This window comes from Theobroma cacao, chromosome 6 (genome assembly GCF_000208745.1).
Source record: "Theobroma cacao cultivar B97-61/B2 chromosome 6, Criollo_cocoa_genome_V2, whole genome shotgun sequence".
Taxonomy (NCBI): Eukaryota; Viridiplantae; Streptophyta; class Magnoliopsida; order Malvales; family Malvaceae; genus Theobroma; species Theobroma cacao.
In genome coordinates this window covers 7,175,512-7,190,732 of record NC_030855.1, presented here as the reverse complement: position 1 = coordinate 7,190,732, position 15,221 = coordinate 7,175,512, and the positions used below count along the sequence as shown (strand labels likewise).

At 35.7% G+C, this 15,221-nt stretch overlaps 2 protein-coding genes across 2 annotated transcripts in view; one reads left to right on the top strand and one right to left on the bottom strand.

Moving 5' to 3' along the window:
• LOC18595604 (receptor-like protein 12) overlaps positions 1-3,581 on the bottom strand; it is a 4,210-nt gene extending 629 nt beyond the window's left edge. Inside the window, exon 1 of the mRNA XM_018122781.1 lies at positions 2,954-3,581. Coding sequence (XP_017978270.1) covers positions 2,954-3,581 — 628 coding nt within the window. The remainder of the gene's footprint in view (positions 1-2,953) is intronic.
• On the top strand, positions 7,020-8,861 carry LOC18595603 (probable carotenoid cleavage dioxygenase 4, chloroplastic). Its single transcript, XM_007023633.2, has one exon. The coding sequence runs from the start codon at positions 7,074-7,076 to the stop codon at positions 8,751-8,753; it is 1,680 nt and encodes a 559-aa protein (XP_007023695.1). The 5' UTR covers positions 7,020-7,073; the 3' UTR covers positions 8,754-8,861.

Sequence of the window (15,221 nt, the reverse complement as noted above, 5' to 3'; positions counted from 1 at the left end):
TTTTCACAAATTAATTATTTACTATATATTCGAATTATTATTATTATTTTTATCATCATTTTTTTATCTATATTTATTTATTTATTTTTATTGAGTAATTTTTTTGTATAGTCAAATTCTTTATTTATTAAAAATTTCGAGATCTTGAAATCAAGGCCCTCTCATCGTACTAGTGGAGCCTTGATTCGGATTCCGAACTTAGGGAATATGAGTCCGGGTTTGTGACTTCTCGCATCCTGACCGATCATCCCATCATCAGTTTATTATGCTTGTGGTTAATATTATAGTATGTTTTTCACAGTTAATTTTCTAAGATTGATTCTCATACTTATTTTATTGCAATGATTTTAAAACTTGATATAATAAATTCCAATTCCTTAATTTAATCTATATAAATCCTTAACTTACCATTTATCTTATTAACTTACATATTATTATTATTATTATTTTATTATTTTTTATATATTTGTTTTCCAAATCTATCTCTGTAAACATATTTTATTTAGCAATGTACTCTTGTTTTGCATATATGCTTCATTTACTTAAGTTTCAATATATATTTTTTCTCAAACATTTTTATTTACTACGTGTACATATACATATATATTCTTATATTTTCCATTGATACTTTATGTAGTCCAGAACATCAAGTTAAAACTATCAAATCTAGATCATACCTATTTAAACATTAATCTTAAGACCCAATATAATAAATCAACATAAATCACCCAACAAGTTTGAGAAAAATAAAAAGGTTTAATTCTGGTAATGAATTAAACCTTTGTGGGTCAAGTGGACCCAAACTGTCAGCCCAACCCGCGGCCCGTCCCCAAAGCATTGACTGGCCCCTTTGTTTAGCAGCCCTCAAACCTTAGTGTGCCAAAACGGCGTCGTTTGAAGGACTGAATATGAACTCTTTGTGGTTCAAAACGATGTCGTTTCACAGTCACCAAACCCTAGCTATAAAACCCTCATTTTCTCCTTTCCTCTTCATTTTCTCTCTTCTCTTTCTCTCTCTAGCAGTCGGATCTCTCTCTTCTCTCTCTACAAAAAATCTCACTTTTTTTCTCTCCTCTCTCTCTCACCAACGTTGACTTTCTCAACCCTCTCTAGCTTACTAGCCGTCGACCACCCAACAACCTTCCTTTTCCTGGTGCCATTCTAATCTCTCTCTCCTCCCTTTACCGACAACCACCCAAATCAGCTTCAGATCTCTCCCAACGGCAGCGTAAAAAACCCCCTAGACTGCCTTCCTCTAACCAACGACAGGAGGCCCGCAACTCTTCTTCTTTCGCTCACCCTCCAGCCTCGGCGTAAAACCCCCAAAACTTTCTTTTTTAACCGGCGGCTAGAGACCCAATATTCTCCTCCAAAATTCGGCAGCACCTAAAGTTTTCTATTATGATTTTTGGTTTTTCTTTGTTTGTTTTTTATTTTTTGGTTTTTGGGTTTGATTGTGGATTTTTTTTGGCTGCTACAAAGCTTGCTAGGGATTTTTTGGTTGTTGGTTGCTAGGATGTTTTTGATTGCTCGTTCTTGGCTCCTCGATCCCCTTTACTACAGTGGTGCTTTATACACTCGGCTTTTTGGCCGAGTGTAGTGCCTCCACTACCCTGCCAGACGCGAATTTTTCGCGTCTGGCAGGGTGAGGGAGGTGCTTGGCAGGGTGCGTCCGCACCCTGCTAGTCGTACCCCTCTTCCCATTTTTTTATTATTTTTATTTTTAATTTTTTGATGTGATTTTTGTTTATGATTTTTTTATAATTTTTTTTACTAATAAAATTTTATTATAATTTTTAGTGTCTACACCAAAGCCTGTCTCATGCAAAGATGCACTTAAAGCAACAATCATATTGCATAATTTTCTCTTGCAATTTGAGAACACTACATTAGAGAAAAATTAGAGATGAAGTCCAAGAAGACATCAATTTCAAGAGGAAACAAGTAACATTGGAGTCATATTTTACAAAGACCTCCTAATTGAGTCATGTATATATATATATTTATTTATGATGTATAAGGATATTATTAATATATATATATATATATATAAAGTGGAACCTATGTGTTTTTTTTTTAAAATGTATTATCTTATAAATTTAGCGAATTATTAATTTACCACATTAGTCCAAAGTTGGGGCCGACCAAAAATATTATTTAATCGATGTTATACTGTATTTTGATCGTAAGGATTGAAGGTAGGAATTTATATGCTAAGAGAGTTATATCCTTTTACGTAGTGAAAATTTCTTTTGCATTGTTCAGTGTATCAATTTAAATAGACATAATGTTCGAAAAAGCCCCTAAACTATTCAGAAAAAGACTCAAATAAACCATTATTCCTTTATTACATTCAATCAATCCCTTATACTCTTATTTTGAGTCAAATGAACCCTTATGAATAATGATTAACTAATTTTCATTAATCAATATGCCAATTGTCATTTAACGCCTACACAGCACTAACGTAAAGGGTGAAAAATGACACGTGGTTATGTTATCATGTCATCATCACTTATGACATGTTAGCATGTCATATCATCATCAATTATGACATGTTAATATATCATGTAATATAGAATGACAAATGACATTTTGATTAACTCGACTATTATTCATAAGGGCTTATTGCTAAAAATAAAAGTATAAGAGCTTTATTTGGTTCAAAATAAAAGTATAAAAATTTTTTTAGTTGAAAATAAAAGTATAAAGGCTTATTAAGCATACCTGTTAGGTTGTTAGTATCGAGGTACAAGTCACTTAATTTTGTCAAATTCTTGATTTCTTGAGGCACACATCCCTCCAAAGCATTGTGAAATAAAGATAAAATTCTTAACTCTTAGCATTTGAATAGACCCAATGGCAGTTGACCTACATTGAGATTATTAGTGTTTGAAATCAATATTTGCAATAAAGATTTATTGATGATTGAGCAAGTTGATTATTCTACAACCTGAAAGCTGATTATTGTCCAAATATAACCATTTCAAATTGGAAAGATTTCCAATTGCTGTAGGAATTTGGCCTTTCAAATCATTGTAAGACAAGATCAACTCCTCAAGGTTTGACAAAGAGCCCAAAGAAGATGGGATAACATCAGAGAAGCAGTTATTGTACAAAAGCAATCTCTGAAGTTGAGTGAAGGAATCAAACCATAATGGGATTTCCCCACTAAAGTTATTGTGACCAAAGTTTATATATTCCAACGAAGACAGATTAGCCAACTCCATGGGCAATGAGCCATGAAAATGATTAAATCGGATGTTAAGATGAGAAAGAAAGGATAAATTTCCCAAGTGAGGTGGGATGGTGCCTATAAGACTCATATTAGTAAGATCAAGAGTGATGACTCTTTGATGATTGGATCCGCAAGTGACACCAATCCAGCTGCAAACAGAGGTAGCACTATTCCAATCGGTTGCCAACAGGTTATAAGGGTCATGAGTGACATGGGCTTTTAGTGTAAGAAGAGCCAATTGGTCAATTGTGTTGTTGGGTGATTCTGCTAAAAAAGTAGTGGCAGAGTTGCACAACACCACCACAAATATCATAAGAGGGAGGAGGAAGCCAATGTTTTCCATAAGGTTATATTTGCGGGTAAGGCACATTAAGAAAGAAACAATTAGGTTAATTTGTTGAATCATTGTGTGGCTGATGCTCATTGTTTAAATACTCATGCATTCAAGTTTGGAAAAGTATGATTAAGCATTCTTTACGAAATTATGCATTGAGTCTACGGTGAATCATTGTAGAAAGTCCCTACAAATCAAGAAAAGCAAACAATGAAATGGACAAGTAGATGAAGAGGTTGAAGGATTGCCCTATAGTTCACGTTTGAAATTTCCTTTTGTCATCCATGACACGGTTGAACTATCCTTCATTGGCTAAGATTATGTGATTACATGACACTGTGGAACTATCCTTCATTGGCTAAGATTACCTGTCCATGAATGAGAATATTATTTAAAAGCTTAAAAAGATCTCTAATGTGCACAAATTAGATAAAAAGGAAAAGAAAGATTACCATTTAAGTTGTTAAAGCAAATCAAGAAGCATAAGAAAAGGCAAGCTTTCGATTGTTGGTGGAATTTCACCTGAGAAATTGAGTTCACTCCTTAAAAGTTAGAATTTTCCTACTAAGACTTAATTCAATAAAAAGGCTGCTTTTCTTTGTTGAGCACTAATTAAGGGACGACTTTATTCATTTTTTTTCTTAATAGAATTAACTTAGGACAAAAGAGGTGTGTTTTTTTTCGATGCAAAGAAGGAAATTGTTAAAGAATACCTTTGAAATACTTGTTAAGGTGATATTTATAGGAAGAATTTTGTAATTAATATATTCACTTTTCTTGAATTTAGTAAGAATAGTACATTAATATATAAGAACATTTTTCAAATAAAAATTAAACAAACCCTACAAGTGCTTATAGGCAACTCCTAACGAATATTTTTTTCTTTAATGCATAAGTAATTAACAAAAAAAAAATTTCAAATAAAAATCTAGCTAATTAACATAAAAGTATAAATTTCCAATCCAAGTTAGTTTTTCATGAATTTTTTCTTAATGGAAATCTAACAAATCCGGTGAATTATAAACTAATTAAGGAACTCGTGATTTCATGAGTTTTATCACCTATAGTTATATTACATTTGAAATTTAAATCTTCTCTTTTAAATTCAAGTTTTCAAGTTCAACCTAAATGAAAATTAGGACTTAGAGCATTTTGATAATTGATTGTTGCATGATCTCCATATTCAAAGAAAAAAATTCGAATTTCCCTTTCTCCAAATCAAAAAAAAAAAAAAATTAATGAAAACTAAAATTATAAATCTGAACTCATGAATACAAATGAATTGTCAACTAATGGAAGCATTCTTTACGAAATTATGCGTTGAGTCCACGGTGAAGCATTGTGAAAAGTCTTTACAAACCAAGAAAAGCAAATAGAAAAATGGACAAGTGGTCATATCAAGAAGAGAAGGGTGAAGCATTGCCCTCTAGTTCACGTTTGAGCTTTCCTTTCGTCTTCCACAAAACAGTTGAACTATCCTTCATTGGCAAAGATTATGTGATTACATGATACGGCACGTGGAACTATCCTTCATTGGCAAAGATTATGTGATTACATGACACGGCACGTGCAACTATCCTTCATTGACAACAATTATGTGATTATCGTGTCAGAGATGAAAAGTGTGAAGCTTCCACATGTTTTCCACATGTTTTCCTTATTTCTAAACAGATGTTACCAAAGTTACTTTGTGCTGACACATTTGTTTGGTATTTTATAACAATCACAACTCCGAAGGCTCCAGCTGGCATTGATACGATAGATGGGTAGTAGTCAAGCATGTGTTTGTTTTCAGATCTTGTCTGACTAGTTGGGTATGGTGTTGAGAGTTAGTTGTGTAATATCAGTCACTTATTAAGGGTCTGTTCTAATCAGGTAGGTCTTTAGACCTGTTCCTTCAAACTTTATTATTTTCACTAAAATTGTATCCAATTCGGATGATTAATAAAAAGGTTATTTTGACTGAGTAAAAAAATTATTTACATTCCTTTTTGGACAAATATTCAGAGATAAAATGCTGTCTCCAGTCCATCCGTCCTCAGCTACTATAGGCAGATAGTCAACATCTCTAGCCCTAACAAAGCCTTTGGCATCGTGAATAAACGAGAGTATCATCCAACAAAGAGTACATTCAACAATTGGGTGAAGAAATTAAGTGAGCATCATCCATGAAGAAGCATTAAAGAAAGTCCTTGGTTCGTGGTGAAGCTAGTCTTTTGTGGACTAGTACCAATGTTTTGTAAACTACTTCTAGCAGCTTTAAATATAGCCAATGCAAGTGAGTTTTTTGGGTTAAAAAATTAAGTTTTTGGTGTCAACAAATTCTACAAAATTTGTACGAGTCATTTATGGTGAGGGTTTCATCTTTTAATAAATTATATTATATAATTAATGTATTCTGTTTTGATTTTTGATTTTTTGTATTTATACTTTTCTTTTATTAAATTCTATATTAAGACAACTTGAAACAGACCTTTTAAGGGCCCCCGTTGCCCATTTCACTAACTTGCAAGAATTTAAGCTTTTCGAGACAACAAAACAAGTCTTCCTTCTTTCGAAAAATTTTACAATTAAGTAACAATGAAAGCAACATTATCTTAATATTTTAGATTTTTTTTTACTCCCAACACATAAAGAATTGGATTCTTGTCCCACAATCTCCTTTCTTCAATTCTTGTTAACATCCCACTTGCCAAACTGCAGAAATTGGGCTGCCTTGAAAAGTACGGTCATGTGTAATAATACTTTCAAGCTAATATATACTTGTTTTCTCATATTCATATTTCAAATCCTTGATGGCCCCTCCTGAATTGATCATCTTGACTAGACTTATGGGAGCGAACTTAGCCCCAGGAGACAGTGCCTTATAAAATCATCCATTTGATATGTCAATAATATTCTTTAATGATTTTTTTATTGCTTTGATGAGATGATTTTATTGATTATCATATATTTTGTATTTTGTAAGATTTGTAAGAATCATGAAGCTGATGTACGTGAATGATGTATATGATACATTGAAATTATTGTCAAAGAGATTAAGAAGGAATATGTAACTATGATCTGTTGAACTTATTCGAGTTGAGTGTTATAGAGACAAGAAACAGGGATGAACAGTGAGATGAAGCAACAAAGCAAACGCTATATTTTCTAGTTAAACCAAAGCAAAAAAATCGACGAGCAACTCCTGGAAGGTTCACCATATCAACTCGACCGAGCAAAGATAGACGAGTATAAGGGTTCATTATCTAGCCATATAGCATTTCAATAGTTGTTTATGATGTAGTGGGAAACCACAAAATACAAGTTTGGAAAAGGATAGTTCATTTAAGTTGACATGAGCTTTGGAACAATATGTTAAAGTCTTTAATCTAGCCTGGTCTCTCTTTATAACCCCAGACAGCATCTCCAAGGCTGGCTACCTTTATAACCCCATCCTTCCCTTGGTCTCTCTTTATCCATTCTCACCAAAAGCAAATAATTACACAAGATCCAGAACCCATGATGAAAGTAACCAAACCTTGCTACAATGTTCCCATCCCCCATTTTCAAGCTTTGAACGATTCTCCAACCAAACCAAAAGAATTGGTAACCTGCAAACTTTCTTCTTCCAATACAAACCCATTCCTTACCAAAACCCAGAAAATTGTGTCACTGCCGTTATCAGCATCATCATTGTTTTCCACTCTAGCTTCCATTCCCTCCTTCCTTTACGCTTCCTTCTCCAAAATCCTTGATCCACCTCTTCAACCTTTGGTTGATCCAAGGCATCTGTATACAGGAAACTTGGCTCCAGTCGATGAGATGGAACCGACGGATTGCCCCGTAATTGAAGGTAAGCTTCCACTTTCTTTAAAGGGTGTTTACATCCGCAATGGTCCAAACCCACAAATCCAATCTCCTCGGGCTCTCCTCTTGTTCGATGGAGATGGCATGCTTCATTCCTTGAGATTTTCCAATGGTCATGCTACGTATTGTTGCCGCTATGTCAGGACTTACAAGTATAAGCTCGAGGGAGAAGCTGGTTTTCCTCTCATTCCGAATGTGTTTTCAGGATTCTTTGGCTTTGGAGATATTGTTCGCTTTCTTATGACTACAAGGAGGATCATGACAGGCCATATAAATCTGATGAATGGCTTTGGCGTGGCCAACACTGGCCTTGCCTTCTTTTCGGATCATCTCTTTGCTCTTTGCGAGTCTGATTTACCATATATTATCAATTTAACGCAAGAAGGTGATATTGAAACTTTAGGACGTTGGGAATTTGAGAAAAAGTTACTGTCTAACATGACTGCACATCCCAAAGTCGATTTGGATACAAAGGAGACATTTGCTTTTTCATGGAGCCTAAGTTTCCCTCATCTCAAGTTCTTCCACTTCGATGGAAATGGTGTTAAACAAAACGAAGTACCCATTTTCTCTATCAATCAACCTTGTTTCATCCATGATTTTGCCATAACCAAGCGATTTGCGATTTTCCATGAAACACAATTGGTATATTCATTAGGAAAAGTGATGACAGGAAGAGGCACCCTGGTGGATTATGAACCAAATAAAACTCCAAGAATTGGGATCATACCAAAATATGCCATTAATGACTCTGAGATGAGGTGGGTTCGTGTCCCAGGTTTCAATACCATTCATATTATAAATGCTTGGGAAAATGGAGATGATGAGATAGTTTTTATGGCATCTAATATTATCTGTGTCACAAACATTTTTAATAAGACTGTCGATGTCTCATTGGAGAAAGTAAAGATCAACATCAAAACAGGAGATGTTTCTAGAAAGATTATTTCTCCAAGAAATTTGGAATTTGGATCAATAAATCCTTCCTATGTGGGGAGAAAAACACGTTATGCCTATCTAGGAGTGCTTGAAGAGGTCCCAAAAATGTCAGGTTTGGTGAAAATTGATTTGGAAACAGGGCGTGAAGTTGCAAGAAGATTTTATGGACCTGGTTGCTTTGGAGGGGAGCCATTATTTGTAACAAAAGATATGGAAAATATTCATTCCGATGAAGATGATGGCTATGTAATGAATTATGTGCACGATGAGAAGGCTAATGAGTCAAAATTCATAATAATGGATGCCAAATCCCCAGAACTTGACATTGTGGCAGTGGTGAAGCTTCCAAGCCGGGTTCCATATGGCTTTCATGGTCTATTTTTTAGCATGTAAAATCTCTGTTTTCTTTTTATTTATTTTTTTAGATTGATTAAGAAAAATGTTAATGATAGTCACCCCCACCCTAAAAAATAATGTCCATCTCTGCTGTTTATAATAAAAACTAACTTTCAGGTTAATATAGTTTTGTGTTTTAGATGCAAACTGCATGATCCCATATAATTAAGACTAGATTATCCATTTGTCTTGTGTTGAACCATATTCGTCCCTCTAAAGAAACTTGGATAGTAATGAGCCATTAGATGTTTTATTTAGTTGGTTTAAGTCAAACTTCCATTGGCTTAGATAATATATATAGTGCAAATAGTGAGAAATGACCTTCATAGTAAGGTGACTTAAAAAATGACCGTCTCTATAATTTTAACTGTTTTTAGCCAATTTTTAACACAACTTGACAAGATTACCCTTTAAACCAATTAATCCAAATGAAGACACGTCTCAGTTTCTTTCTTTTCGCTCTCTCACCATTCAGCTTAAAATTTCAAAATTAAATCTCGATTTAGATTTAGCTATCCCTCTATCCAACTCTCCAACGCCATCGAGGTCTATATCAGCAGCCAACTTTCTCACAATCCTAAAGTACAGAGATGACATCAAGATATTTGTTATGGGTTATTGGGTTTATTTAGGGTTATTCATAAAACGAAAAAGTTGATGGGTAAATTATATGAGTTTGGAAACTTAAATCTGGCTGGGGGTAGCGAAATTAATCAATTTATAGGCGATACGTAAATATTTGTTAGGCATTGAGTCACTGGATATTAGGGTGTGTGACTGGATATTAGGAATCGTAACCTGTTTATTTGGCATTAGGTGCCTAAATATTACGTGACTGAATATTTGTTGAGCATTGCGTGACTTATTTATAGGCATTACATGACTGAATATTCGTTGAGCATTGCGTGACTTGTTTATAGGCATTACGTGACTAAATATTTGTTAAGCATTGTGTGACCTGTTTGTAGGCATTATGTGACTTTATCTACCTAATGCTGAAGGTGATTATCTACTGATTCAGCCCCTTTAATAACAAATTGTGTAAAATTAGAAGAGAAATAGGCTAAAGCTATTTGGTAAACTGTTTAACAAAATAAATTATATAAGTTGTAATTTCAGTTAAAATTACCATAAAGGATATTGAGTGTCATCTTCAATAACCTAATAAGTTATAATGTAATTCTAGAAGTTTATATATAATTTCAGACTTGTATAGTAGCAATAGTATTAGATTTTGGTTGGTCTACCAAGCAATCAGACCATGATGCTTAAATTAAAAAAAAAAAAGAGAAAAGAGGAAACGATAATGAATTTCTTGGAAAAGAGAAAAGAGGTAACATTAAAAGCTTTTTGATTACTGAAAAAAAAAAGAAAACCTTTAAGCTGCTTTTTATTAAGAATTTCTTGGAAAATGATGTTTGGCTTGGCTTTTGCTTTTAAGAGGTAGATAAGATGATACGGCAGGCTGAACAGGTACTTAATAACTAATTTAGCCCCCCTTCATTGCACTTATATTGGTGTAGAAAAAAAAGAGTCAACATTCATGCCTATAAATAAAGGGAACCCTTAACCATTTGAGTCAAGTTCAATTATCTTAATCAATCTCAGATAATTGAAAAATGACCTCCAAAGATCCAAGAGTTGAGAACGGGGCAGAGGTAGCTTCCGAAGAGGAAGAGGTGCCTTTGAGGGAGCAGTTACAAATATTCCAATAGGAGATGCACGCCCTCATCAACAACCTGATGCAAAGGACTTTTAACCTGGAGGTTGCCATCTTGAGCAACGAAAAGATTCTCGTCGAGATAGAGTTCAAAGTAGATGAACTTAGGAAGAAATGAACTACGGTTCATTTTTTTTATATCATCTCTTTGTATTTTCGGGAGGGGGGTCTTTTTTTTTAAAATTTTAATAAAATTTATAGAAATTTTTATTTTCATTGAGCACATATTTTCTTGAGTTATTTTCTTCGTTTAAGTTATATTATGCTGAATAACTTCGTGAGTGGATGTTAGGCATTGCGTGACCTATTATTAGGTATTGGGAGAGTGGGTTGTATGTGGTGTGTGAATTGTGCAATGCATTTCTTCTGTTGAGACATTGCGTGAGTGGTTTGTATGTATATGGAATAGAGTACCTATAGTGACGTGTTGTTATGTATTCCGTGACGTTGGACCAGTACGTGACTGTTTAAGTTAGCATAACGTGAGTGGATATTAGGCATCGATTGACTTATTATTAGGTATTGCAAGACTGATGGTGCGTGACTTGTGCAATTCACCTTTTGTTTTAAGGCTTATTATTCATTGAGTGACTTATTCTTAGGTGTTGCAAGCCTGACGGTGCGTGACTGACTTGTGCAATTCATGTGTTGTTTTGAGGCTTTTGTTTAGTAGTTTTTTAAGCATTGCGTGACTGGTTTTTATATATTGTGTTACCTGTTGTTATGTATTGCGAGAGTGGTGGCGTGTGACTTGTGCAATTCATGTGTTTTTTGAAGTTTTTGTTCAGTAGTTTTTTAGTCTTAAGTGACTGATTTTTATATATTGCGTGACCTGCTGTTATGTATTGCGAGAGTGGTGGCGCGTGACTTGTGCAATTCGCCTCTTGTTTTGGGGCGTTTGTCCACTAGTTATTAGGCATTGCATGAATGTGTATTAGACATTGTGACACTTAATTTTTGTTAAATTTCTACGGTTGGCCAAATGTGACTTAGGCATTGCGTAAAAGGTTTCTATGCATCGAGGGGTAATTTTTCATAAATTGACTGATTGTGACACTTATTTTCTGTTAAATTTCAACGGTCTGCTAAATGTGAAGTTTATGATTACATACGGTGGTCATTGGGTCGATGACACTTACAAGGGTGGTGAGACACGAGTGAAGGATGTTGGGAGTGATTTGTCATTTTCAGGCTTAGTGAAGCTAGTTGAAGAGGTTGTTGGGGTCAACTCACATAATAATGAAATCGAGCTACATGCATCGCTCAGCCATGCCCCAAGGGTTTCGCGCACGTTTCGCTCACAGTTATCAAGGATGATGAAGATGTAGCAAGTATTCTACGAGATGAAAGGGCAGTTGTTGTGTTTGTGATAGTTAAGGTAAGAAATGCAAACGATATTCCACATGAACACAATAACCAACATAGTAATCACTTACAACAGAATGTTAATTATTCTAACATACCACACCATGCATTTCTTAACAAACAACCATGGCAATCACGTTTGACGTATCCTCATGAGTTTTAGCAGCCTAACACACACATGAGGTGTCTGCAAATGATGTCTGCACAATTTCGATTGGAATGTGCATCGAACAAAATACTTGGTACTTTGCAATAAACACAACTGTCGATTGGAAATGCATTGGGTCCATTGTCATTAGTAAAAGACATTGTGATGGTTATGAGTGATAACGATGCATCTGATCAGATTGAAGATGATGTTGAAGAGGACGACACAATGTATCAGAACAATGAGTTACGTGATGACTGTGAATATGATTACGTTGGCAGACATGAAGACCGTTTAGAGGATGATAGGGTTAAGCAGACTAACATTCCTTATTGCAATCATGCAGATGGCGGTACAGGTCATACCACAACTATTGTGTTAGAAGAGGTTGAGTTGGACGACCATGGTAGAACCGTTGATTTAGAAGATGTTGAGGGTGCAGACCCTATTTACGAGAACGCCATTGTACTTGAGAACGACATTCCTTTGCCTGATGACAGTGATCAAGAGAAGGTAAATACAAGGGTATCTCGTCAATGGATTATTCCCGAGCTAGATATGATATCCTTCCAAACAGTTGGGAGTGAGGAATCTAGATCAATGGACGACCACTTATATCGCGAAAAAATGTTTCCATCGAAAGCTGAATTGAAACGAGATTTGAACATGTTAGCACTAAAGAGCATTTTGAGGTTAGAGTTAAAAAGTCATGTCACGCTCGTTATGAGGTTGGTTGTAAGGATAAGGCATACAAGTTTGCTTTGCATACAACGAAGTTGCTTAAGGGAGAATATTGGCAATTTCGAACGTTCCAAAAGGTACACACGTCTATTGTTGATGGTTTGTAATATGGGTATCAAAATGTGAGCACGAGGGTAATTGGTAAGCTTATCTCCACCAGGGTGTAAGGAAATTGTGTAACCCCATTGAGACCAAAGGAAATAATGGAAGAGATGAATCGCAAGTGGGGATTGTAATGCCTATATGGTAAGGCCTGGCAAGCGAAAGCGTATACGGAGAGTGTTATGTTCGGTTCATCGAAAGAGTCATTCCAACTCCTCCCCTCTTATTTCCATATGTTGGAACGTGAAAATCTCGATACTGTCACGTGTGTCGCTACTGATGGGGAACAACAATTCAAATATTATTTCTGGGCATTTGGGTCACGTATTCGAGGGTTCAGTGCTGTAATACGGCCTGTAGTTGCTATTGATGCCACACATCTGAAAGGCAGATTCAAGGGTATTCTGTTTGTGGCGGTATGCAAAGATGTGAATGAGCAGATATATCCACTTGCATTTGGCATTGGCCACGTCGAATACGAGAAGAATGTTGGTCGTGGTTTCTTAATCAATTACGTCGTGCAATTGATTGTCCTAAAAATGCAATGTTCATTTCTGATCAGCATATTAGCATTAAGAATGTAGTTGAGAAAGTGCACAAGGATGCTCATCACGGTCTATGCAATTACCACTTAAGGAAAAACGTTAAAAACAGGTTCAAGCGCGAAGATGTTGCAGCGATTTTCACCATGGCTGCCAACTGCTATAGGCTCACCGATTTTAACAAACATATGAATCAACTGAAACAACTTTGCAAACCTACTTATGACAGCCTTATAAGATTAGGCCTTGAGAGATGGGCACGTGCACTGTCACCAATAAGGCGATACAAGCTAATGACATCCAACATTGCAGAGTGTATTAACTCCTGCCTGAGGCATGCAAGAAAAATGCTAATAACGATGTTGATCGAGTGCATCGAAGGCATGTTTCAATGTTGGTTCCATGACCGGCACAATAAGGCATTGAATTTGATCACACCCTTCAGCCCTTGGGCAACCGATCTATTGAACAGACAATTCAATGAAACATGTCACTTTTCAATACAAGCAATCGATCGGGTGGAGTTTCAAGTTATAGGCGAGACTAAAAACAGAGTGGTTAACCTCTCCACCAAGACGTGTTCATGCGATGAGTTCTAGACCGATCTACTCCCCTACACGCATGCCATGGCAGCAATAAGGTATGACCAATCATGTTTTGTTATTTTGTGCATGATGAATTTAATTTTTACATTGTTAGCCAACTGTGATTTTATTGCCTTGGCAGTTAGTGCAAACGTGCAGCCATTGAATTTTGCTCGAACTATTACAAGACTTGGTCTTGGGTGGAGGGATATGTGATTCCCATTCGAAAAAACAGTGAGTGGGACATCCCCCATGACATTCAACAAATTGTTGTTTTACCACCAAGTTGGCGAGGTCAAGTGAGAAGACCTAGGAGGAAAAGGATTCCATCAGCTGAGGAAGGCAACGGACGACGTAGATGTTCACAATGCAAGAGCTATGGTCATAATAGACAAAATTATCGGACTCCATTTGTAGCTCCATCGACAACGGGGAAACATCATTTGTTCAGCCGACGGCTCGATAACGACAACCCAAGGCATGTGCAATTTTTAGACAAATCGAGCACACATGAAACCGTTATCCAATGCGAACTACAAACTCTAATAACATTATAGGTGTCGTACCTGAAGATAGTGGCCCTTCAGACGTCAATTGTTAAGGATTGTTTCAAAATTTTCATTGATAGTTACATTGAATAATACTATTTGAACTTGAGTTTGACAGAGTTTGGAGATGATACTCTGACCAGTACAACAAAGAAAACTGAGTGGTGTGATTGGGGGAGAAGCAAATCTAAAACACATGATGTTGCAGCAGTTGTGAACACAAGATGTCATTGCTACGAAAACCTTGGACGATTCTTCCAAATCTAGTGGCTGGGAAGAACAAAATTCACCAGAATGTTAGGAAGGTTGGGGCTTTCTTGATGAGTGAAATCAACCAGCATGTTCAAATGGCTAGGATACACCAAATGGTTTAGATAGCACTCAAAGTGAAAAACAGCATTAGTCACGTGACAGTCTAGGGGCTCACAAAGTTGGGCTTCAAATGCTAGTAAGAAGAATCATCTTGTGAAGTCAACTCAAGTGATGAATGATGATTCTAGTATGACTGCAATGTACACTGCTACAAGACAAAGATTAGACATGTTTACTTTTGAGTAACAAGATATTCTCTCACATGTTGAGCTAGTGATGTAGTCAATTAGAAAAATAATGCACCAATCTAGGTAAATTTCTCTTACATTTGGCACTTTTCCCATGTCTAGTTCATCTAGACCTACCTGAGTTAGGAAATTCTTGTTAATTAGATACTTTATTC

Excerpts from the sequence above, each read along its gene's own strand:
- LOC18595603 (XM_007023633.2), top strand. The coding sequence starts at position 7,074 with ATGATGAAAGTAACCAAACCTTGCTACAATGTTCCCATCCCCCATTTT.